The 23,081-nt window shown below is 32.5% G+C and overlaps 2 protein-coding genes and 1 pseudogene across 2 annotated transcripts; 1 reads left to right on the plus strand and 2 right to left on the minus strand.

Moving 5' to 3' along the window:
* Nucleotides 1-1,050: 1,050 nt before the first annotated feature.
* On the minus strand, nt 1,051-1,168 carry LOC140063721 (5S ribosomal RNA; annotated as a pseudogene).
* An 8,543-nt stretch (nt 1,169-9,711) lies between these two features.
* LOC140057397 (uncharacterized) lies at nt 9,712-12,625 on the minus strand. The gene is made up of 5 exons (XM_072103046.1): nt 12,338-12,625; nt 11,845-11,876; nt 11,614-11,676; nt 10,485-10,645; nt 9,712-10,126 (listed from the first exon to the last, which is right to left on the minus strand). The coding sequence occupies exons 1-5, from the start codon at nt 12,419-12,421 to the stop codon at nt 9,903-9,905; spliced, it is 564 nt and encodes a 187-aa protein (XP_071959147.1). The 5' UTR covers nt 12,422-12,625; the 3' UTR covers nt 9,712-9,902.
* Nucleotides 12,626-13,970: 1,345 nt separating this feature from the next.
* Nucleotides 13,971-17,650, plus strand: LOC140057405 (uncharacterized). The gene is made up of 5 exons (XM_072103058.1): nt 13,971-14,192; nt 15,003-15,061; nt 15,497-15,568; nt 16,273-16,403; nt 16,544-17,650. The coding sequence occupies exons 1-5, from the start codon at nt 14,133-14,135 to the stop codon at nt 16,735-16,737; spliced, it is 516 nt and encodes a 171-aa protein (XP_071959159.1). The 5' UTR covers nt 13,971-14,132; the 3' UTR covers nt 16,738-17,650.
* The last annotated feature ends 5,431 nt before the right edge of the window (nt 17,651-23,081 follow it).

Genomic DNA, 23,081 nt, shown 5'->3' on the forward strand with positions numbered 1-23,081 from the left:
ACATGGGCGAATGTTAATTTACTAATAAACTATTTAAGCCAGAACTTATGTTGTATGCATCTTTATTTGGTATTCTATGAGTTTGTTAATTTCCGCTGTCTCTGAGTAGCAAAATAATGATTGATTATACACCCGATTCTTTAACCGTTACTATGTACTGAACTAGAGTTACTCCTCACTTATCATTTATATTTATGTCTGCTGTATTCCATTCTTGTTTTGTTATTTTGGAAATCGCGCATAGTGCAGTGATGTTACCGTATACTTTTTTCGTCGTATTTGGAGTAATCAGTTGTATAACAGTAAGTATAATAATTACAACCATGGTTTAGTAACTTGGCATATCGGTTTCTTGAAAGTAAATCTTTGTAGAAAAAAAAATGAATCATAATGCTGTAATAGTATACAAATGGAAACGTTTGTAAGTCTATTCTCCATTATTGAACACTACCAAATTAGTTATTAGCCTATTATGAATAAGTATAATTTTTGTATCGGTACCTATTGTTAGGCCTCATTGAATTTTTAATCGGGGTAAATTATGATTCTAACTAATTGCTTAATATACATATTATCGGAGCACTTGAGAGGCATAGCAATTTCTTCAATAAAGATTGGTTTAGAAATACCCCAAACAATACGTACGTTAAACTGCATTTTGTTTCAGTGAAAATATACATAGCCTAGATACAAAAAACGGCTGAGAAAATGTAACAGGCATTAAACTATACCAATGTATACGCCTTTTATCACATTGAAATAATAATAATCATGACATTAAAACTACAATTTTATTTTATTTTAATTTTATTTTATTCCATCGAAACCAACAGCGATGATTACCGCCACTAACAGGTTTGATACAAACAAAGTAATGACTGTTTAAAGCACCTTGATTGGTCCTAACATTGATTAAGGGCTTCTTTCGTCCAGTGTCCACCTTGACCAGAGGAAAGGCATGGGCCAATACGTCTGAGGCAGATACTAGATGCAGGGGCTGCCATAAGAGTCAGCAGTGCTGATTTCAAATGCCTAACAGGACCCCAGCTCCATATACAGCACCCGATATTCCCGGATGGTCTCCTATCAAAGCTCTAACCAGGCCCAACGTTGCTTAACTTCGGTGATCTGACGAGAACCGGTATTTCAACGTGGTAAAGCCGTATTAGCAAATGCAGGAGGAAATCGCCAGGGTAGCAACTAACATAGGATGCAAAATATCGAATGAGCAATAAGTGATATGGGTGTATAATTACAAAACTATTGTTATTAGTATTACTTTGGTAATTATTGTTTTAATGAATGGCAACATTGTTGTTTTTTACAGGTTGCCATTCGTATACGACCTGTACTGACTCACGTAATCGGCTTTATACGTCAGTTATGCCTTGATAGATGCGTTTATACGAACACAGACGCGGGTTTCTGTTTTTCATTTATAATGTTGCGCATGTGGCGGTGACGTGCTCGTTCATTCCGATGTTCATACCCTTTCCGCCGAAGCTTTACATCTGCCTAATTATCTATGCTGTCTATGCATTACGGCAGCTCATATCCGTAAACTGTCTCATAGTTACTTAAATGAGGCACTACTTACAGATATCTATTAGTTATTGTGTACGTGTCTATTCTAACTATCTAATAAAAGTTTTAAATGTACTTGTGTATTGTGTTAGTTCAAAAGGGAATCAGTTAGTAAATATTAATTATTATATAATTCTTATTATTATTATCATGTTTGTCAGGTGTTGTATTGTTGTTATGATTCATGTTGCAACAACAATGACGATCAGAACTATGGGTGGTACTTTTGGTAAGCCAATGCCTTCAAAACCAAAAATATATCTAAATACCAATGCTTTTATAGAAGTTAAGTTTTGATTCGTTTTATAAACTACATTTTATTACTGTTGCTCAAAAGGTTTTTTATTTTTCTGTTATTGGCAATAACAAATTGAAAAAAAATAGGAAACAATAATTATAATAATCAATGTCATTTAGTAAAAAAAATCATTTTATAAATGGAATGGTGTAAGATGAATGCTGGACGGTTAATAATTAATGATGATGATGTAATTGTGATGATAACGACAAAAATATATAATTATACTAATAAACTAATACTACTAATAATAATGTTACAAACGGGTTTTTTTGCAAGAGGTGCGTATGTTCGTTCAAGTCTGAACATGTGAGGAACATGTAAATTAGATTCAATTAATTTTTTGTCTTATTATTTTTTTTTTAAATGATAAGTAATTATTTATTTATTTGTTTTTTTTTTATTGTACCAATTACTTTTATAACATTTGTTGTAGGTTTTTACTTTGTTTAATATTAACATTAGGCCGTGCAATAGGCATAAGAATCACTAGTATTAATTATTACAAATCAACGGCAAATTGTATTTGCTGTATGTGTTGAATAATAAAGGTGATCCGGTAAGGTCTACTCGTAAGTACGTTGAAAAAGACGACAGTTAATTATTGTTTATGAGTTATGACGAAAACATTTGAAATGATGACAACGCATATGATTATGAACGCAAATAAGGAATGGTAATGAATGACTATGATGATAAGAAGAACTGTTTGTAAACCAACAATGTGTACTGCTAAAAAAAACAATTGCTTTGTCTTAATTATGCCAAGCAAAATGAATTTCCATTTTTTAAATACAATTTTTTTAATCGAGAATCTTTAATGTTGTCAATATATATTTGTTTATATTTCCTTTTCACATACCACAGTCGTTTTAGGCCTACAGATAGGTTACCATAATAACTGACGAAGATAAGACTGTACGAAAGTATACAAATTACAAATACAACAGTAACGGGGAAGTCCCAAAAAATTCCATCATTTACAAACACTGAACAAGAGTAAAAAAAGGACACACCAATGAATACAACATCAATTGAACACCTCCATCCATCAATAGGCCTAAATCAATACTAATTTTTCTGCATAATATTTTTTTTTTTTTTAAAGTTTAGTATGACAGCACAAGGATTTGTTCTGCTTCCCCCATGGTAAACGCATCTTACCAATTTTACAAAAAAAAAAGAAATTATTTTGGGTTATATCTTTATTCAGCTATTCCAAATAATGTTGTTTGATTTCGGGTTCTGATAGACAGCACATGCTTCTATATCAGATCAGAACCATTGTATTACTATGATTTTAAATTATAACTATATAACAAAAATATAAACTCAACCCATAGTTAATGTGAATTTCAGAAGGAAGGAATATATATAATCTTGATACTCAGATCAATAGTTTATATTAAAATATCTTTATACGCAGAATGTTAGATTATTATTGACATAATTATTATGCTAATAAAAATTTCAAATAAAAAAAACATCAAATTGTATAAATCATTATACAATTTCATGTGTTACGTTTGCGGCAGAAATTCAACCCAAAAAGTTGGCTGAAACATGTTAGCTTTTGCCTGTTGATAATGTTGACCTATGTATAACCATGTAGAGAAATTGTATAATTGTGTGCATGGTAACACTTTATATAGGCCTAATGTATGCCTATAAAGATAATTATTATGTATCTATCATTATAGTGTTTTATGAATCAACATTGTTTCAATAACATAAATGAATTGTTTATCCTATTAAAACATGTTAAAATGCTGTTTATATTAAACACGCTGTGTACATAATTTATTGGGTTTTTTGTTTGATAGTTAGCAAAAAAATTACCTATAACATTGTATTAAATCGTGTAAATTAGCTCCCATATTTTTTCAACCCTTATCATAGAGAAAAGTCGACAACGGCAAGCAAAAAAAAATCCCCCGTTGTCGAGAAAAGTCGACACTTAGACTTGCTTAGACATAGGTTTAGATATACAGATATTTAAATACCTTCCAACCCTCTAACGTTTGGAAAATAAATCTATGAGGTCAAGGGATAAATTTGCTTTCGAAATATGGAAACCATTATTTGAAAATACTTCATAAATATCATTTGGACCGGAAACAGATGATTTTTAGTCGCGTGGAAGCGACTCTATAGTTCACTATGTCGGTCAGTTGGTCGGTCTGTCTGTCTGTCGGTCTGCCTGTCGGTCTTTCTGTCTGTCTGTCGGTCCGGTATCACTATGCGTTTTATCGCTTTCTGACATTATGTTGATATCAGTTCAATCTAGCTAGGTCAATTTTTCACAGTATATTCCTTATGGCCAGGAATCAATGTGGTTATGTTTTCACGGTGCGCAATAAAAAATTACGCGGTCTACGCACGATTTAACGAAATCACGTTTGTAATCATATCTTGACAACCATGAATCACAATTAAATAAAATTTGGTACTCATAAATTTCAGGGCATAAATCATCATATGGCAATACAATTACGTGCGTAGCGCATGTAACGCATGCGTACGCGCGCTTAAAATTTTCAAAATTTATTTTCGATGAAATAAGAGTACATTTCAGGCAATTTTAAGCGTTTACAAAATTGCCATGAGTGCGCATATTTTTGCGCGTTAAATGTTATTGTGCACTCTTTTTGCCCGATTTCTGTTTTCTTGACTTACTTTTCAACTCGAAATTACGTTATACGAGCACGTCGAAAGTGACAGGCTACGCACGTGTAAATTAAAAAATATAAATGTTTTTAAACAAATATCTTCACAACCATGAATCACAATTAAATAAAATTTGGTACTCATAAATTTCAGGGCATAAATCATCATATGGCAATACAATTACGTGCGTAGCGCATGTAACGCATGCGTACGCGCGCTTAAAATTTTCAAAATTTATTTTCGATGAAATAAGAGTACATTTCAGGCAATTTTAAGCGTTTACAAAATTGCCATGAGTGCGCATATTTTTGCGCGTTAAATGTTATTGTGCACTCTTTTTGCCCGATTTCTGTTTTCTTGACTTACTTTTCAACTCGAAATTACGTTATACGAGCACGTCGAAAGTGACAGGCTACGCACGTGTAAATTAAAAAATATAAATGTTTTTAAACATTTCAACATTTTTAAACATGTTCAGTAATTTCGGTCAGTATAGTTCACTATGTCGGTCGGCCGGTCTGTCTGTCTGTCGGTCTGTCTGTCGGTCTGTCTGTCGGTCTGTCTGTCGGTCTGTCTGTCGGTCCGGTATCACTATGCATTGTAGCACGCGACTTAATGGCTTTGGCCTTGTTTTTAATTGGTTGTAATTACGATCGCATAGTATGTACATAGAACCCGCTAATTGATGTGCGAGGAACTTTAAAGGGAAATTTGACTACGCAATGTGAAGCTATGCCAAGGCATGTAGCGATAGAAATAAATCGTTCTTTAGGCCTATAGCCTTGAAGAATGGATTGACATAGGCCTAGGCCTAGACAAACCGGACGGCAAGGTAAGACTAGTTTATAATTTCACATAAGAGCATGTCTTTTTTTGCTTAGATAAATGCACATATTTATTTTATAAATGAATCAAATACTTATTATCAAATGTTTATATTTCGTGTTTTATTAGTGACTTTGACTATGACTATTTGGAATACAAATTTGCTGAGCCTACTAGGCCTAGCCAACAACTGTTAATCTTTTAATCTTTCAAAGATCGACTGATCTTTATAGAACTATTAAATATCTGCCAATCCATCTTGAATCGAATGAAGAAGATTATATCATTGAAAAAAAGGCGGGCGATTTTAGGTCGTAGACTAGTGAAAGAGACTAAATACACCATAAACGGTACATTGCAACTACGAGGAAATTTATTGGGTTTCGATCGCACATATACGCATTAGATCAAAATCAAAAGCAAGTATTATACTTTTGTTTGTTATAAATTGACGTAAATTGACATATTTAATATTTCATTTGACATTTACGACAATCTACTTGTATAATTCAAAATAAAGTTTAAAATTACACTTTCTAAACTGAATGTTACTATATGTTATAATCTATATATACATTATGGTAGATTCTGACATAGGCGAGCACAATGGTAAAACTTCGGTACAAATCTCTGCCTTGGATACCTACCTAATCTATCTCAGATGTACCGTGAAATGTAAATTTGAAAACATTAGTTTTCACTATAACGATATTGTTCCATATTTCTATCTTAGGAAGATATTATAAAGGATTTTATAACAACATTTTTTAATTCATCAGTATATTTTCAATTCAATTTCAATTGAACGCGGGTCGAAGTAATTTCCGGGTTCACGATAAGTTCACATGTTCACATTCGGATCGGACCGCGCGTGTGAGGATGAAGGTACGGTAGTTAAAAAATAAAAATTGTACTGCAAATTAATAAAGATCATATTAAATACACGCCATAAAGCATCGGAATATATTGTAGGGAATAGTATTATAAAATTACATAGGGAGATCTGATGAAATCACGATAGCCGAGTTTTATTGAGTAAGCTGGCAGGTATAACTGTAGGCTCCCTGTGTCCCGTGCGTTAGGACCGGGATGTCTGCCTATGTTGCAAGACGTCTAAAACGTCTTCCTTCTTAGGCCGAAACGGCCCACTCTGTCGCGGAAGTTAGTTTCAAAAGATGTTTAAATTAAATAATGTATTAATTATTAGGATGACATTTATTTGAATAAACGCCTCCCAATAAAACATCACTTTGAATAATAATCCACACAATATTGTATTATATTTATAGTAACACAATGATACTATTTGTAGTAGAATTCATCGCACTGTTATCTACAATTTACCAAGCATTTTTGTTATTCTTTTTTACCACTTTTCATATCTATTAGAGGATTTTATTTGATTATAAATGTTACTTATGCTGTTATTATTAAAACGAAAACATATCTCTTGAATAAGCACCTCCCTCAAATGAACTCCGCCTCCTCACCTCAGCCCTATAAAAGGGCCCTACCAAACAATACACACTATGCCTACTTTAAAATGTTATTAATCATCGAAGACACTGTGAAACAGAGTAGGTTTAGTTTTACGAATGTCAGGCATTTTCAATAATGGTAACCGACAGTAAACGTACAAGGAGAACGTCCTTTTTACCCGAGTCATTCCGAGAACCATCGTCTACACTTCCTAGTTAATAGTAATATTAGTATACGCGAAAGCTATACGATTTATTTCTGGATATTTTACTTCAATTACATTTTTGCTTATTTTATTTGTATCTCTATTTTGCCTTTTTATTGAAATAATTATCCATAAAGCATCGGTATTTTCTAGTTAGACATTGATATGTCGATATACAGTTACAGTCGCGTTCGAAACACGTTAGCCTAAAAACGGTTCAACAAAATTAGAACTCTCGACACACGTTTAATTTACCCCTTTGATATATAAACTATAATATGGAAATGGCAATATAAAAGTTGATATACAGGTGGCCTTCCTGAACCACCTGGATCAAGCGGTGGTGGAAATCGTCGATTTGCGTGAATTCTGTTTTGTATGTTGACAGACACCACACGTCCTGAACGTTTTTCTGATCAAATCAAATTATCAGAAACAATTATTTCTTATTTAACTTTTACTTTTACAAATTTGGTTTTCGGGTTCTAATTGCTTTCTTCTTCATTGTTGTTGCAATCATAGGCACCGTTGTCTGTGCTAAAATAGGGATGTGTTGTTTGTATTGCAACATTTGCTGTAATTCACACCAAAACTCCGGAGTGTCTCCGGAGACACCTCGGGGTTTATGACCATTCAAAACGTCGAAAAACTCCGGAGATACCCCTTTCACACCAATCTAGCAACACCGGGGTTTATAAAATAAAATTGTAAATGTCGCCCTCTATTTTGTTTGTTTACATAGCGACGATCAATAGAATAATTTTAATTAACAATATTTTTAATTTAATAATTACTTTCAAAAGTCTCAGAAATAATATAATGTTTTATTGATACTAGTTATTATTTTTTAAACCCGCTATATATTTTGTACAGATATTTAAAGTATTTTGAAATAAAACTAAAGCAATGAGTGATCGTGTGAGGATGACCTTTTGACCCGAAACACTCCGGAGTTTGATGTTGGTACCTTTCACACCAAAACACCGGGGTGTCCCCGCAGTTCACTCTCCGGAGAATGTTCAGCTGTTCAACCCCGCAGTTTTAAACTCCGGAGTTGCTTGATTTTACCTTTCACACCAAACAGCGGGGCGTCAACTCCGGGGTGTCTCCGGAGTTTTGCTTTTGGTGTGAAAGGGGTACAAGTGATGCGGCATGAGTAAGTAACGTTTGATAATGACGACAGTTACAATGTATTGTATAAGCTGTCATTGAAATGGTGACAATGCATAAACAATGCACAAACATTGAACGAATGATACAGTGACAAATGACAAATTGTAAGGGTGTCTAGAAAACTCAGATCTCAGATATATCTAAGTTTTCTAGATCTAGAAAAACTCAGATATCTGAGTTTTCTAGATCTGAGTTTTCTAGACACCCAAATTGTAAAACTAAAAACATGTTCAATATTAGGTATATCACCAGCTTTCCACAAATAACTTGTTGTCAATATACAAATATTTTGTTTTATTTCCTTCTCACAGCATTGCAGATACAACACTAAAACGGGGAAGGTCCGGGAAAATCCATCGTTCTTTAGTTAAGAAGTTGAAATAGAGTACACATACAGTGACTTACTGGTACTACACCAATGAGATACCTACCCCAAATATTCCAATAATGTTTTCGGCATACTACTTTGTATATTTTCTTCATTTTTTTTTAGCTTCCAACCGAAAAACAAGCATGACAGCACAAGTATCTGTTCTGCCGCCCTCACATGGTATTATCGTCTTACCAAATAAGGCTGAATGAAACACTGAGTGACATTTAACATAATAATGAAACAGCAATATCTTTTCTAAAACAAAATTATAGATACTTTGTAAATTTAGTAAATTAGATTGTTTGTTACGTGACGTTTGCGGTTATAAATGCCCTGAATAAAATAATTTTCTGAAGTAGGCCTATAAGTAAAGTAAAGCATTTTTCTGGTTAGGATCATTATGTTTTTGTGATTGTCAAAATGGCATATTGGCTGACAGTGTGTGAAAACAATTATACAGGTCTTGTTGGACTTTTCGAAACAAACACATTAGAAATAGTTATGATTGTTTGCCGTGTAAATGCATTGTAACCCAGAATTGTTAGTGTCATTATGAATGACCATTGTTTAAATAATAGGTTAGGCATATAGATATTTTAAAATAAAATGTGGACAATTATGCTATCTGTTTTACAGGAAAATATGCCTACTGTGTATCGATTGTGTGTTTGGTTGATAGGCCTAATTAGAGAAGAAAGTACCTTATGTATTAAATCGAAAAAGCTCACACATTGTACGAATTATTATACAATGTTTCTGAGTTGATATTTCAAGTTAATCTTTCAAAGACTGACTTATTTTAAAGTAGGCCTAAATAAGTAAATAAAGTAAATGGATCCGCGGTGTGATCCATCTTTAATCGAATGTCGAAGGCAAGGCCATTCGAAAACTGCGTTCTTTTTTGCACATGAGTAGTAGTAGAAAATGAGAATGAAGAATCGACAATAGGATTGAGTTTTGATCGCGCATTATACTTGTGTTTAAAGATGTGACCATTGAAATCGAAGAAAATAACAAATAATTGAAAAATAACAACCATTATTATTATTTAGTTAGAAATAGAAATTAACAGAAATATTAAATATTTTATTTGAATATTGACGACAATCTATGAAAATATATTGTTTATAATAAAATGTATTACACTAAATAACTACAATTATATTGTATCGTTTCAGTCATTTTTCTTTTGATTGATAAGCATTGATATAATAATTATATATAATGTATATAAAGAATTAGCATTTTTCTGGTTAGACATGGTCAAGTAATATAGGATCTTCATGGTTATACCATTGTCATGTTTCGGCGTCCTGGATAGGTGCACCAGGTAATGTGAACACAATTGGCCTCGCTGGACACGTATTCTGTCGTCTGATCCTTGTCCCACTCAAGTCTTCTGTATCGAATCTCTGTGAATTTGTTGTTTCGCTTGGAGACATTGATATAATTATATCCCTTCTAACCTCTTGTAAAACGTCCCAGTAAGAGGGCGGGGGTGAGTTTGGTGGACGAAATGCATCTTTGAATATAAAGGAAAAATACAATATAATAATAGGCCTATATCAATAATTAAGTATATTCATATCAATAAATACAATGAATACAAAATCATGTTTGAATATTAGATATTAATCTGATTAAGTGACTATGTCAATAACGTCTTAAAAGAAGACAATTATACAAAAATGTATACAAATAATAAACTCAATACAGCTGGTATACCGTCGATGCAAATTTAAAAATCCTTCGACACATAATTATTGGTTTGATGCATAAAGTTACAGCGCATTCAAAACCTGATCACGTTCGGTCACGTTTTCGTTTAATAGAAACGATAATTAAACTATAATGAAAAGTAGAAGCTGATCTAGGCCTACCCGAACCACCTGGGTCAAGCGGTGGTGGAAATCGTCGATTCTCGTGCATTCTGTTTGGTATGTTGACAGACAGCACACGTCCTGAACGTTTTTCTGCATGGAACCGGTAGGCTGATACGCATACAATGATCAACATTAGGCCGAGAAACGTAAACACAACCCTATTATAAGTGTGTAAGTAAATTTGTTTATTATTGTATTTGAATAAATATTTCTGAGGTTTCTTTCTTTCTGGTTATACTAGACAGAATGATGTTCAATCTTTTAAGAGTAATGTGTAATAATATACCGTAAATCTTCTAATAAAACCCACACTCTAATAGTAACACCCCCCCCCCCCCCCACTTCTAATAGTATCACCTTATAAGTCAATCTATAATAATAACCCACTACGCTGATAGTAGCCCTCCTTCTAATAGTAACCTACCTTATAAGTCAATCTATAATAATAACCCACTACGCTGATAGTAATCCATAGGGGTTAATATATTAGAGTCATAAAAACTATTGACACAAAATGACACTAAAATCAACATTTTTGTTTATTTCATATTTTTCTTTTCATTGTGAAGACTGGTCGTTTTTTATGCAGTCGTATTTTGAAAATAAGGAGATAATGCATGTTGATCTCGGTAGTGGGGAGGATTGAGTGTTTTTGAGTTAATTTATAAATAAAGTTAGAGTCCAACCAAATTTGTTTATTCGTACTGTTTTATTATTTTGCTATGAGTTGCTGACCGGAAAAGGGGTGGGTTACTCTTTACAGGTGCTTAATTTAAGATAAGTAATAGTAACCCACTACTCTAATAGTAACCCACCCTAAAAAGCAATCAAAGAATAATAACCCAGGGTTGCAATTAGAAGATTTACGGTAATGAGGGCCTCCTATAATTTGCTCCAAAAGCGGATCCAAGATTTTTCGGAAAAACGGATAAGCGCTAACAGTCATCCAACGTAGAAATAAACGTTGTTCATAATTTAATTTTACCTTTGGGTGTTGATGGGGGGGGGGGGGGGGGTGAGTGCGTACCCTGGATCCGCCCTGGGCTCGACAGCATACACTTACGCGTACTGTGTATTGTGTTTAGTTTGGGCGTGTTAGTGATTAGGAATTAAAAATGAAACTTACCAGAAATACCACTGATTTGATGCATTATTATTCGAGCAACAGGATTCATCACCTTCTTCACATCTTAAATAATAATAGAAATAATAATATAATTGTTTTATATTGTAATGAAACAACATGAAAACAGTCCACACTCACAATCGTATATGTATAAACACAATTTGTAGATCCAAAGAAATTCGATTACTGCGCAGATTGTAAAAGAAAAAATTCAAACGAGCAAAAACTTACCCCTCGCATTTTGCTTTCACTTCAACAATTATCTAATAATATGGAATAAAAGATGGTATAAGTCTGGATTAGATAATTTCAGCCTAATTTATTTCCATTTTTATTATTCATCATTGCTCATTTGTTTTTAGAATAAAATTAATAGGCCTAGTAGGCCACTCAATTTATCGAAGAAATGCTAAAATAAAATAAAATCATTTCACAATTCGGTACTTTATCAATGTACCCGAAACTGTGAATAAAAATATAACCTTTATATTTAGTTGGGCCTATAATCACTGTAATTCAGGCCTGTACTCAACTTTCCACCCGATTCTCACCCTTAAATAAAAACGTGTTAGGCCTACAATCCATTCCAAATAATAGGCCTAGATACCAGTCCTTGCGTCAGTGTATTTTAATTAAAAGCATTTTGATCGACCGATTTACTGTCTAGACGATTTAATCCAAATATACAATGAAAACATTATGTTTAACATTTTACAAAACATACCTCAATAAACGATGCTACGAAGTAAAACGCTATAAAATGCAAGAAAGTGGTCCTAATTAGGACCATACCTGTCAGCCAAAACATACGTCGAAAATAAGGCTTGATACAAGTAATTTGTTGAATTTAATATCCAAGTTAGCAAACCAACAAGTCAATAAAGACTTCATCCGATAGCCGATCCATAGTGAGTGAGTGTCAGCAATTATCGGTATTGTATTGGAAATACATCGTGCAGGGCATGTTAGGATATTATGCATTCATAACACACGGCACCTGATCAATGTAAACTAAGCGTCTACAGACTCGTATGCTTATAATGAAATACAAACAGTTGGTCCGTTGCCTTTGAGAACAATATTGAGCGTGCTGTTATTATTATTTAAATCGAGACATGAATATCAAAATAAATTATAATGTAATAAGAATTATATGAATACATGCAGACAAATGAAATGACTTTTGGATACTCTGGAGTAAGAGTGACGTGTATTAAAAGTACATTAATATAATTATCCTATTATATCAATGGTAAATAATTTATACCAATAAACCTTACTTTTGATAAAGCTCTGTCTACACTATCAAACTTGATGTGACAAAAAAAATGTGATGTACCCATATAATGGACGTGATGATATCATATCACTACCACATTTGGGCATTCACTACCATATTTGGGCACATCACACTTTTTTTGTCAAACTATAGTTTAGTAGTGTAGACAGAGCTTAAAACAAGTAAGATTACTTTTATTTGCGACGCGCGATGACAGACATTAATATGTGCGGCCGAAAATCAATCAATGCACCGATTTTGACTATACTCTGCTGCTTCACCGGCAAACCGACGACTTTTTGCATGGCCTCTATCTAACGTTCGATTTAAGACAATAATAGGCGGCGTATAAATATATCAACTCATGAACGTATTCTCTCATATCAAACATACTTGGTAGGCCTATTTGTATAACATTTTGCGCTGTCATCAATCCATTATCAGATGTATTTTGTAATGTATTTTTCTATGCTGCAGCTTATTGCGCGGCGAGACACATAGACGGGTATCCGAGCATTTTTTACCGAAAATTAATCCGGAAACAAGGCTTCTGAAATCTGGCCTAATAATATTAAAATAAATATAAACTAGAATTTAATTCGTCACTTTGACGAATTATAGGTGATCATTTTTATCATATTAATACTGATAATACATTCTATAATTATTTTATTTAATAATAATTAATATTTTAATTCATTCGTCAGTGAAACGTAACATGACTTCGATTATTGTCATTTGCATATAAAATATACATAGAAGTTATGTTAAATCGTATTGCGTTGGGATAATAAAGGAATTAAACGTATACAGTGACGTCACAAGTTGGAAGACATCAAGCCAACAGAAGGTAATAAAACATGCAAATGTCTTAATGCTATAATTATGTGTAATATAATACATTCGTTATAATTACACAATAATGTGATGATTAAATAAATAAGTAGTTCAATAATGCGACCCTTGCGCTAGTTTTCAATGTTACACGTTCTATTGTAATCTCTTCAAATGTTTACGACTGTTACCATGGTATAATTCAATAGGCTATTGTTTGATCAAATCTTAACACTGTATTAACACTTGCAAACCACATCTATCGCCATTTTTGTTGATATAAATTCGTACATTAATCAAACGTCGTTCGAGGTACATAACCGGTACATTTTCTGGTTCCAATATAATATTTGATGGTTATCAATGATTATATTTCGTCGTTAGAAATCGCGTTAAAGTTTTAGTCATGTCACCGTGTATGTCGAGCTTTTTGTTGAAACTTGTTGAAATTGTCAGTTTAATCAAAGTAAGTAACGTATTCATTAGCTATTCAGCCGCGCCATTATACATCTTCAATGAAGATATTATGTTGGCAAATTGTTCATTTATATTGTTATTATTATATTGTTTATATATTTAAATAATAACCACTGTCTGGTGATTAATTAGCAAAAAATAAAAACTAAAATATTTACACTATCTATTCTCGTGATAGCTCTTCGTCTTCATAGGTGTTTCGTCGACATTTCACGTGACGTACTTAGGACCTATATGTGTCGAGTCCTCATACCCACAGGGCCAAAATGGTTATACACTCCTCTTTGCTCTTTCAATGTTTTAAGGGGGTAGGATCATAGTGCTTCATCGTCCACTGGACATGTTCTGTGCTCTGATAAGGAACACTATTCTAATATTATTGTATTGAGTGTAATCACGTAGTATGCATTTCTTTTTCTTCAGGGAGCCACTGCATTGAGGTCCTGTAAATATTCCTCTTATTCGCAATATTATTGTATTAAGTGCAATCACGTAGTATGTATTTCTTTTTCTTTAGGGAGCCACTGCATTGAGGTCCTGTAAATATTCCTCTTATTCGCAATATTATTGTATTGAGTGTAATCACGTAGTATGCATTTCTTTTTCTTCAGGGAGCCACTGCATTGAGGTCCTGTAAATATTCCTCTTATTCGCAATATTATTGTATTGAGTGTAATCACGTAGTATGTATTTCTTTTTCTTCAGGGAGCCACTGCATTGAGGTCCTGTAAATATTCCTCTTATTCGCAATATTATTGTATTGAGTGCAATCACGTAGTATGTATTTCTTTTTCTTTAGGGAGCCACTGCATTGAGGTCCTGTAAATATTCCTTTTATTCGCAATATTATTATTATACGTAAGTTAATTAAGTTCAAGGTTTAAAATACTACTGTATTCCTATAGGCCTAGGCCTATAAAATTATATATACCTTTGAATTGTAAATTTTACATTTTAAATAACCTATTGTGACACAGAACGAGGGACGTGAACCAAACCTCCCTTTAACAAAAGCTTAGATGATCATTTTTGTTAAAATAGGATTTCATGTAAATTAAAAAGGTATAGAACGAACAAACGATGTATGATACCTAGAAAATACTCTTTTCATTACAAATCTTAACGATTACAACGATCATTGTAACCATTCTATCTTAATTAGGAAACGGTTTCATCCCTTTAAATGTTAAATTTGATACGAGTAGTGTGATTAGATTTTTATCGCATTCATTCTATTATCTGCCTGTTGACTAATTGCTTTTATTAACCATTATATATCTTATTTATCAATAGATGTTTTGATAATCAATACTGCTGCCATTATGATTCATGTTGCACCCATGGTTACAGCCTTTGGTATGTTTGGTAAGTTTGTTTTAATTTATTTTTAAAGAGCTTTCGTGTATTTTTTTTTTGGGACGGCCTAAAGTCTAGTGTAGGCTTATTATACACACCTATGTTATATAAACCGTAAGGTTTTATTGGGTCATCCTGAACTGTTGTTGTTTACTTTTAAGTGTTTATTACAACCGTCCATTATTGTATTGTTATTTATGTGCTCGAATAAAATTGAATTGAATATATTGTACAATAATAATATGCCATTATTGAATAAATAAATGTTTTTTGAACTTGAACTAGACTGAAACGGCATCCAATACATTTGTTTATGGGACGCCAATACCGCCAAAGCTATAATATGCAAAATGTATTTACCATTGTTGTTTATTGTTCACACTACTGCATTCGCAAATTTAATTTAGCTATACCAATTTCTGTCATGTCGTAGGTCGAACCCATTTGATCGATTCGTGGATTATTTTATTAAAAATATATCGCATTTTTTGTTTTAGTCTGCGTTTTTAACGAAAATATCGAAATAACAGTTTCAGGGATCGATTACGGCTTTGGCAATGACGTAATGTATAATTTACATAAAAACTACTGGTCGTCGCAGTTCCCTGTTATCACCCCGTCTATTTTTAATTGTTTTTTAAAATTATTATTTCACATGCACAAACAAGGTTATCGATTAAATGCAAAACTATATAATGTTAATTGTGTTGCAGGTTTCTAGTGTCAATATTTATTGTAATAATCGCCAGTATTGCATTGGCCTATAAAAAGAAGAAACTTGCTCAAAGGAGGCGGGTAAACGTTGTGACGCAACAAGTTCAAAGGTCACATACCATGGCTTTGAGTAAGTATCGTTAGTAAAATATATTAGCAGTGAATATGATTACGGTAAAAAAATTAAACAATAATCCCGACGATGATAATGAATGCTGATGATAATGAACAGATCCAACTTCACTCTCATTTGTATATTTTCCTTTACAGGTCTCAATAAGCAAACAACCATGACAACAAAGGGAAGTGTTCTACCGCCCCCATACACTCCACCGTCTTACCAAGAAGTCATGAATGACAGAAACTATACACAGACAACTACAGTGAATACAGTATCTTCTGGAATGCCTCTCCAAGTGCACCATCCGATGCCTATCCACAATTCAAACGAGTACAGAATGTGATCTTCTTGTACCACATCGCATTCTGTTTAAAATATTGTAAAATATTTATACTGAGCTCCTGAACACCGAAGAAATTCGGAGTAGGCCCTCATTATTGTCAATCTGTTGGGCGCATCCCCTGATCAGAACGCCAGAAGATGACCCATTACTTGTCTCCAAATATGACTATACTTATATTTAAATTGTTTCGTTAGTACGTCACTAAAAATAAATTTGTGACAACCATTGATCGTCTGCTGCGGAAGTTTAAAAAGAGATGAAGAATTAAAATGTCAAATAGCAAATAAAGCAATAACAAAAATGATATAATAAGCATGATTTTCAATGAACATGCAATGTTAATATTACGAAAGTTAAATGGTTTGTTAAATTTCAACTGTGTTTTATAAATTATATTTTCTATTTATATTATATTTCACTTGCGTCAAATAGCAAATACAGCAATAACAGGCCTATGAGCTTTATTGATATTAATGACATAAGCGTGATTATCAATGCACATCCAATGTTATTATTACGAAAGTTAAATTGTTTGAAAAATATGTATTTTGTATTTGTATTACATTTCAATTGCGTAAACTGTACATAATTGCATGGTAATGTAATATTTGATCAGGACATCACAGTTTGTTTCTCTTCAAAAACAACGAACAAAAACATAACTAACTATATTTAACTGTGTACATTCATTCTGAAAAGAAAACATTGTGAATCGGATAGTGTAGTGTCATTGAAAGTATAACTAAGTTATGTAAAAAATTCTTCGTTTATTAAAGTTATTAGAAATACATACATTAATATTATTTAAGCGGAAAATGTCACTATTATTATTTTATATTCATTTATTATGTGATTGATGTGTTGATGGTTGCCGTGGCAATGTCATTGTGGATCTTATTTTAATAAATAAATATTTTAATATAGACACTGACTTTTGTTAAATTAAGTGTGATTTTGATTCCCACAGAACTTACACTACACACAAAAAAGTAATTTAAATGTGTTCACAAAAAGCAAAATGGAGTAAATGAAGTGATGAAACGCTATTATATACAGATTCAAAGACGCAACTCAAATGAGTTGACCATTCATAATCGATAGTTTGGGTGAACCATAGCTTGTGATTGGGTCTCTACTGGAAATCAAGCATTAATCTTGGTACTCATTTGGTCGTGGAGTAAGAACTTAAGCGCAACGCAAGTCATTTAACAAAAATCGCAAGCGATGAATTATTCAAACTGTCGCTTGTAATTGGACAACTCGCTTGCGTTGCGTCTGCATCCTTCAGTAGAGTATGGCGTCGTGAAAACGAAATGTCATCTATATATAAATTTACGTAAGGGCAAAATTCGGTAAATCTCGGTTTATTTCTAGAATTTCTACTCGATGGTATATAAAGTTGGTTCATACTTTCGGTACTGATTTTAACCATCTGATGTAACCCTGTTTACTAATTAAATTGAGTTAGGTAATTAGTTATTGACGATTAAAACGAATTTAGGTTCAACGATTTGCCCCAAATAGGGGTGTTTTCCGATCGTGGTATACACTGTCTAATGGATGTCCATCTTGAAAAATACCCGCCACAAAAATACGAGGAGGCTTCGCATTTTCCTATCTCCTCCTACGATAATTGTTTTTAATAGCTGAAAACTGGTTGAACAGCTAGAGTACAGCATCATAATGTTGAAGACAGGCCGATTTTCTTAAAAAAATACTATTTTGATAGATTTAATATACGATTATACAAATGTATTGATTTGCGATGAATGGAACATTCCAATCTCTGTTTCACAAGTGTCTATTCCCTCAGGCGTCGTAAAGGCAAGTACAGCACTGTATACTCGAAATTCGATCCATTTTTGTTTTCAATCTGTGCTGCAGAGGTTGGATATAATTTTTTTTTAAACGGATAATGAGCTAGCGTTTTCACTCACCGTATATTATGTACAAATATTTATTATTGCAGTTAAACCACCCACATCATCACCTTTCCCTCACTGGCATGAGTAGCGTTGTAAAACCAGTAGAGAATAGGCCTACGGTACATCACATGCCCTAAACGCAGAACAACTTTGGTGGGTAGGGTAGGAACCAACTTAAGTATGAATTGGCTCTAAGAAACAATTGAAAACCATTAGGCCTACTAATTAAGTTAAGTTAGATAATTTAATATTTATTGACGATTAAATCGAATTTATGATTTTCCCCGAATAGAGGTGGTTTTCACAAATTGTTTTACATTATATTATAAACATATACACGTCGTAGTGATGTATCGTTACATGTGCTGTACTATTTCAATCGACTAGGACGGTGATAGTTTCAACAAAGTATTACATCGCAATGTTTTACTGCGTTTAGTGGTATATTATATGTAAAACATGAAAGCAATTAATATTTCGTTACTAAATGGATAAAGAATATATTTTAACATTGTTCCTCTTTGCACCCATCCTCTTCCCCATCCCTCAACCCTAATGTTACATACAAAACACAAATTAAGTTTGTTTAAATTTGACTTAAACAATTGGTCTTATTTTGTGACAAGTTTCTCTTTCGGAAGTAATAGGGTGCTAATTTTAGTTAAGTACATAAATCACAGTGTCTATTTATTCGTTCCTGTACACGACATGTATTATTGTCCTGCGGTACGTACATTTGAAATCGCCAGTTTTTTAACGCTGAAATTATTATGTATTCGAGAACCATCTGTGGGCACGACCTAGATGGTACGCGAGCGAAGCGAGCGTACCATCTAGTTAATATAAATTCTCTGTTTAAATTGAGCGTCAAAACTATAGCGTGCTCTTTTTTTTTTTTCTAATGGCGATTAGACTAAACTCTCATAACACTGAATAATCACAATAATAGTCAAAACCAGACATGATTTATATAGAACGTGGGTTTACTTAAGTATTTCATAAGTAAATAAATCAAATTACAGTAGTATATAATTATCTAATGTTGGTCTACCTACGTCTTCTGAAATATAGAAGTTTATTTACGTTTTAATCTATTTAAGAACGTCTGTGACGTCATATTCGTCTATGCATAACAATGGCGTACCTTTTTATAGAATACATTACTCTTTTTTCATTTCATTTCATTTCATTTATTTATTTCACTTTACAAATATATAAACATAAAGTGGAGGAGCCGAAAAGAAAGCAAAGCTTGTGGTGAATAGGCTCCTCAAAACAAAACAAATAAAATATAAATAATATAACACAATTAGAAACTCCAAAAAAACAACAATTAAACTAATATCTTTTCTCTAACACATAAGTTTAACATGTTTAAAACTAAAAAACAAGTAAAAAATAGATTATATAAATTATTTAAGAAATATCAAATATATCAATAATAAAAGAATTTACAAAGAACCTTCAACCAATAATAGTTTAAATTGACGTTTAAATAAAGCACAGTTATGAGATTTTTTTAGAGATAAATGAAGAGAATTCCAGAGTTTAGGTCCAGTATATTCAAGGGTATTCATTTTAAGTCTAGTTCGAGTAAATGGCAGGTGATACTGATCTTTTTCTTTCAAAATGTTACCCTACACCGTTATTTGGATTCTATAATTTTGCTACGGAAAACGGCAATAAATAATAAGCTTTAGATGATTATTCAAAATTAATAAATATAATAATAATAATAATAATGTTTATTAATTCCAAATAAGGGTTCGGTGTAAATATTGGTGATGTAATTACAGACGGCGATGATCAAGATGAAGCTGCAACAAACAAATCTATTTGAAACGTATTGTATTGTGATACTACAAGTTGGGTTTTCTAGGGAACCAATTTTAGATTAAACCTCAGGTACAGGCATGAATTTTAAATATAATACTGGTTAATTGTACCTAAATCAAATATTTGTAACAAAAATCAAGACGAAAAAATACGAACTTCTATTAATATAGTCAAATAAAAAATTTGGCAAAATGTTGCCATAAAAAACAGTTGACTTTTTTCAGTAGTTAGGTAGTTTAAACTAATGCAATAACATGTCTGGTGACTCCCTAGAAGGTGAAAAATTGTGGATATACGGTGGATAATTTTTGCTATAGCAAGAAAATAAAAATGAAAAAAAATATCAGAAATGTAAAATTCAAAAAATATAACCTATTAGTCATCTGATAACATTTTTTACCACACCGTTTATTTTTCATAGCTTTTTAAAATGCCTCTCTATTTACAAAATGTGTGTACAAAAGAATAGATATTTTACTGTGTAATTTGAACTATCTGAGAAGAAAGTGCTTATTTATAACAAGCTCGTGTAATACAGATAAAATCCTCAAAATTTTGAAACATAGGGGAAACTATAGATCGGTAGTTATTGGAATGTAGGCCTGTGATCAATTTTTTGCGCGGACCTGGCCTTTAAGATATTTATTCCTTGTAGTAATTTCAACCATTCCTGCTTTGTACACCATAGCTTTTGGAGTCGTGCCTTTATAACTATGCCTTTTGTTTGTTAACATCTTTGATTGGTTGATTTGTTTTATTATGTAATTTTGTGACTTATATATGTTATCCTTTGTTACAATTCTTTTCACCTGATGATGGGCTATGCCCGAAACATGTCGTTAAAATAAATCTATATTGAGGCAGTTTTAACTTATTTGATCTTGATTTTTTTATATATCCTGCCTATGCAGCTCTTTGATTTATATATATATATATATATATATATATATATATATATATATATATATATATATATATATATATATATATATACATGAAAGCCCCAGTGGTCTAATGGTTAGGACATCTGCATATCAAGCAGGCGGTCCGAGTTCAAGTCTCGGTTGGGGCGACTTTTTCTCATTCTCACAGATTTCCTCATCTTTATCGTTTCAAATTAATTAATTAAATTGCAGTATATCGCCGGGCGGTTTAGAATTAATGTTCTTTGCCTGATTTGTTTATATATATAAATAAATTTATCTTTTGGTTACCTTTCTACAAATAAGTAAAGACAGAAAACAAGTATAATCGTCAGCCAAATTAAAGTCCGTCATAATAAATGGTAAAAGTCAAGCAGATAGATGGGTCGAATAAAACACAAAACGACAGATAACCTTTTCTGATTTATAACAGGTCTTATTGAATTATATGCCAACTTTTAAGGCACGATGGAGATGTTTTAATCAATCTCTTATAGTAGTCTACTGTGTAATTGATTTTTTCTCTACGTCATATTGGACGTCAATAGATATTGCTAGTTCGTATTCAGAATGCTATGTGTGTTGCATTGCAGCCAATCATGTTCTATGACAAGTTGCAGACATATTAGCCACTTGTGAGAGCGTTGTCCCTACCTCATATTGAGATTAACTCATTGATGTATCCTCACTTAATGTATTAACTTCTAGTATGAACGCAAGAGCACTTCGTTATAAAGTGTAGTGTGGTACTTTAAAATGAACTCTCACCTGTAATCTAAAAACAACTTTTTGTTCATAAACATGGGGTGCAAGACTTCATCAATATCTCTATTTTTATTATAAGTCTGGAGGTACGGTTTATTTAATTTGTCAATATTTCAAATATAAACTATGAAAAATGTAAGACATGGCTACACAATTACTTTAATAAATTTACTTATTACAGCCAACATAGCAACATTTAATTCTACGACTTTTCCAGTTCCGCCTTTCTGCTTCTTTGCAATATAGGCAGTGTTTCCGCAGCTAACCTAAACTTATCGGTCTTTTTTTAACCAATCAGGTATAAATTATTAGAAAAAATAAAAAGTGCGCATGAACAGTCATTACCCGAATAACCAGGTGCCCAATCACAACGCAACAATTTGCCCTTCAGGTCAAGGTTAAAATGATCGCATTTATCCGATAATTATCCGATTTAAATGAGATAATTATCGGCTAATTTTTCTCGAATACAATCGGTTAAATCCCGTTTCCACAGGCAGTTTATTGGTTCTTATCGGTTAATTTTTATTGATTGATTATACTTTTTTTGGCTGCGGAAACAGTAATAAAAAGGGTTTTTTTTGCGCCACATCATGAATATTTCAGTCATTCATATGACAATTTCACGCTTTTTGGGACATTTATAAAGTCCACCAGTCGACGTTTTGATTTGTGTCCGGAATATTTCGTTTTTAAGTAATGAAATATGTGCTAGGACTATACAGGCTAGAACCTAAACTAAATATTTGATTTGAACGGCGTTGGATAAATTAACTATGCAGAAATAAAATAATTGGCTATCAAATTGATAGATAATGTTGTATTCAGTTTCAATTCATTTAAAATCAGAATGGATTAAAGACATTTTTTAACTATGCAACTATAAAAAAGGTAC

Source organism: Antedon mediterranea, chromosome 1 (assembly GCF_964355755.1).
Source record: "Antedon mediterranea chromosome 1, ecAntMedi1.1, whole genome shotgun sequence".
Taxonomy (NCBI): domain Eukaryota; kingdom Metazoa; phylum Echinodermata; class Crinoidea; order Comatulida; family Antedonidae; genus Antedon; species Antedon mediterranea.

What these genes read in the sequence shown, in the direction of transcription:
- LOC140057397 (XM_072103046.1), bottom strand. Translation starts at nt 12,421, where the DNA reads ATGTTTTGGCTGACAGGTATGGTCCTAATTAGGACCACTTTCTTGCAT. An exon ending in TCGTAGCATCGTTTATTGAG is followed by an intron (nt 11,877 to 12,337) that starts GTATGTTTTGTA and finishes CCATATTATTAG; the next exon opens with ATAATTGTTGAAGTGAAAGC. An exon ending in GTGAAAGCAAAATGCGAGGG is followed by an intron (nt 11,677 to 11,844) that starts GTAAGTTTTTGC and finishes TTATTATTTAAG; the next exon opens with ATGTGAAGAAGGTGATGAAT.
- LOC140057405 (XM_072103058.1), top strand. Translation starts at nt 14,133, where the DNA reads ATGTCACCGTGTATGTCGAGCTTTTTGTTGAAACTTGTTGAAATTGTC. An exon ending in AAATTGTCAGTTTAATCAAA is followed by an intron (nt 14,193 to 15,002) that starts GTAAGTAACGTA and finishes CTTTTTCTTTAG; the next exon opens with GGAGCCACTGCATTGAGGTC. An exon ending in TCGCAATATTATTATTATAC is followed by an intron (nt 15,062 to 15,496) that starts GTAAGTTAATTA and finishes ATTTATCAATAG; the next exon opens with ATGTTTTGATAATCAATACT.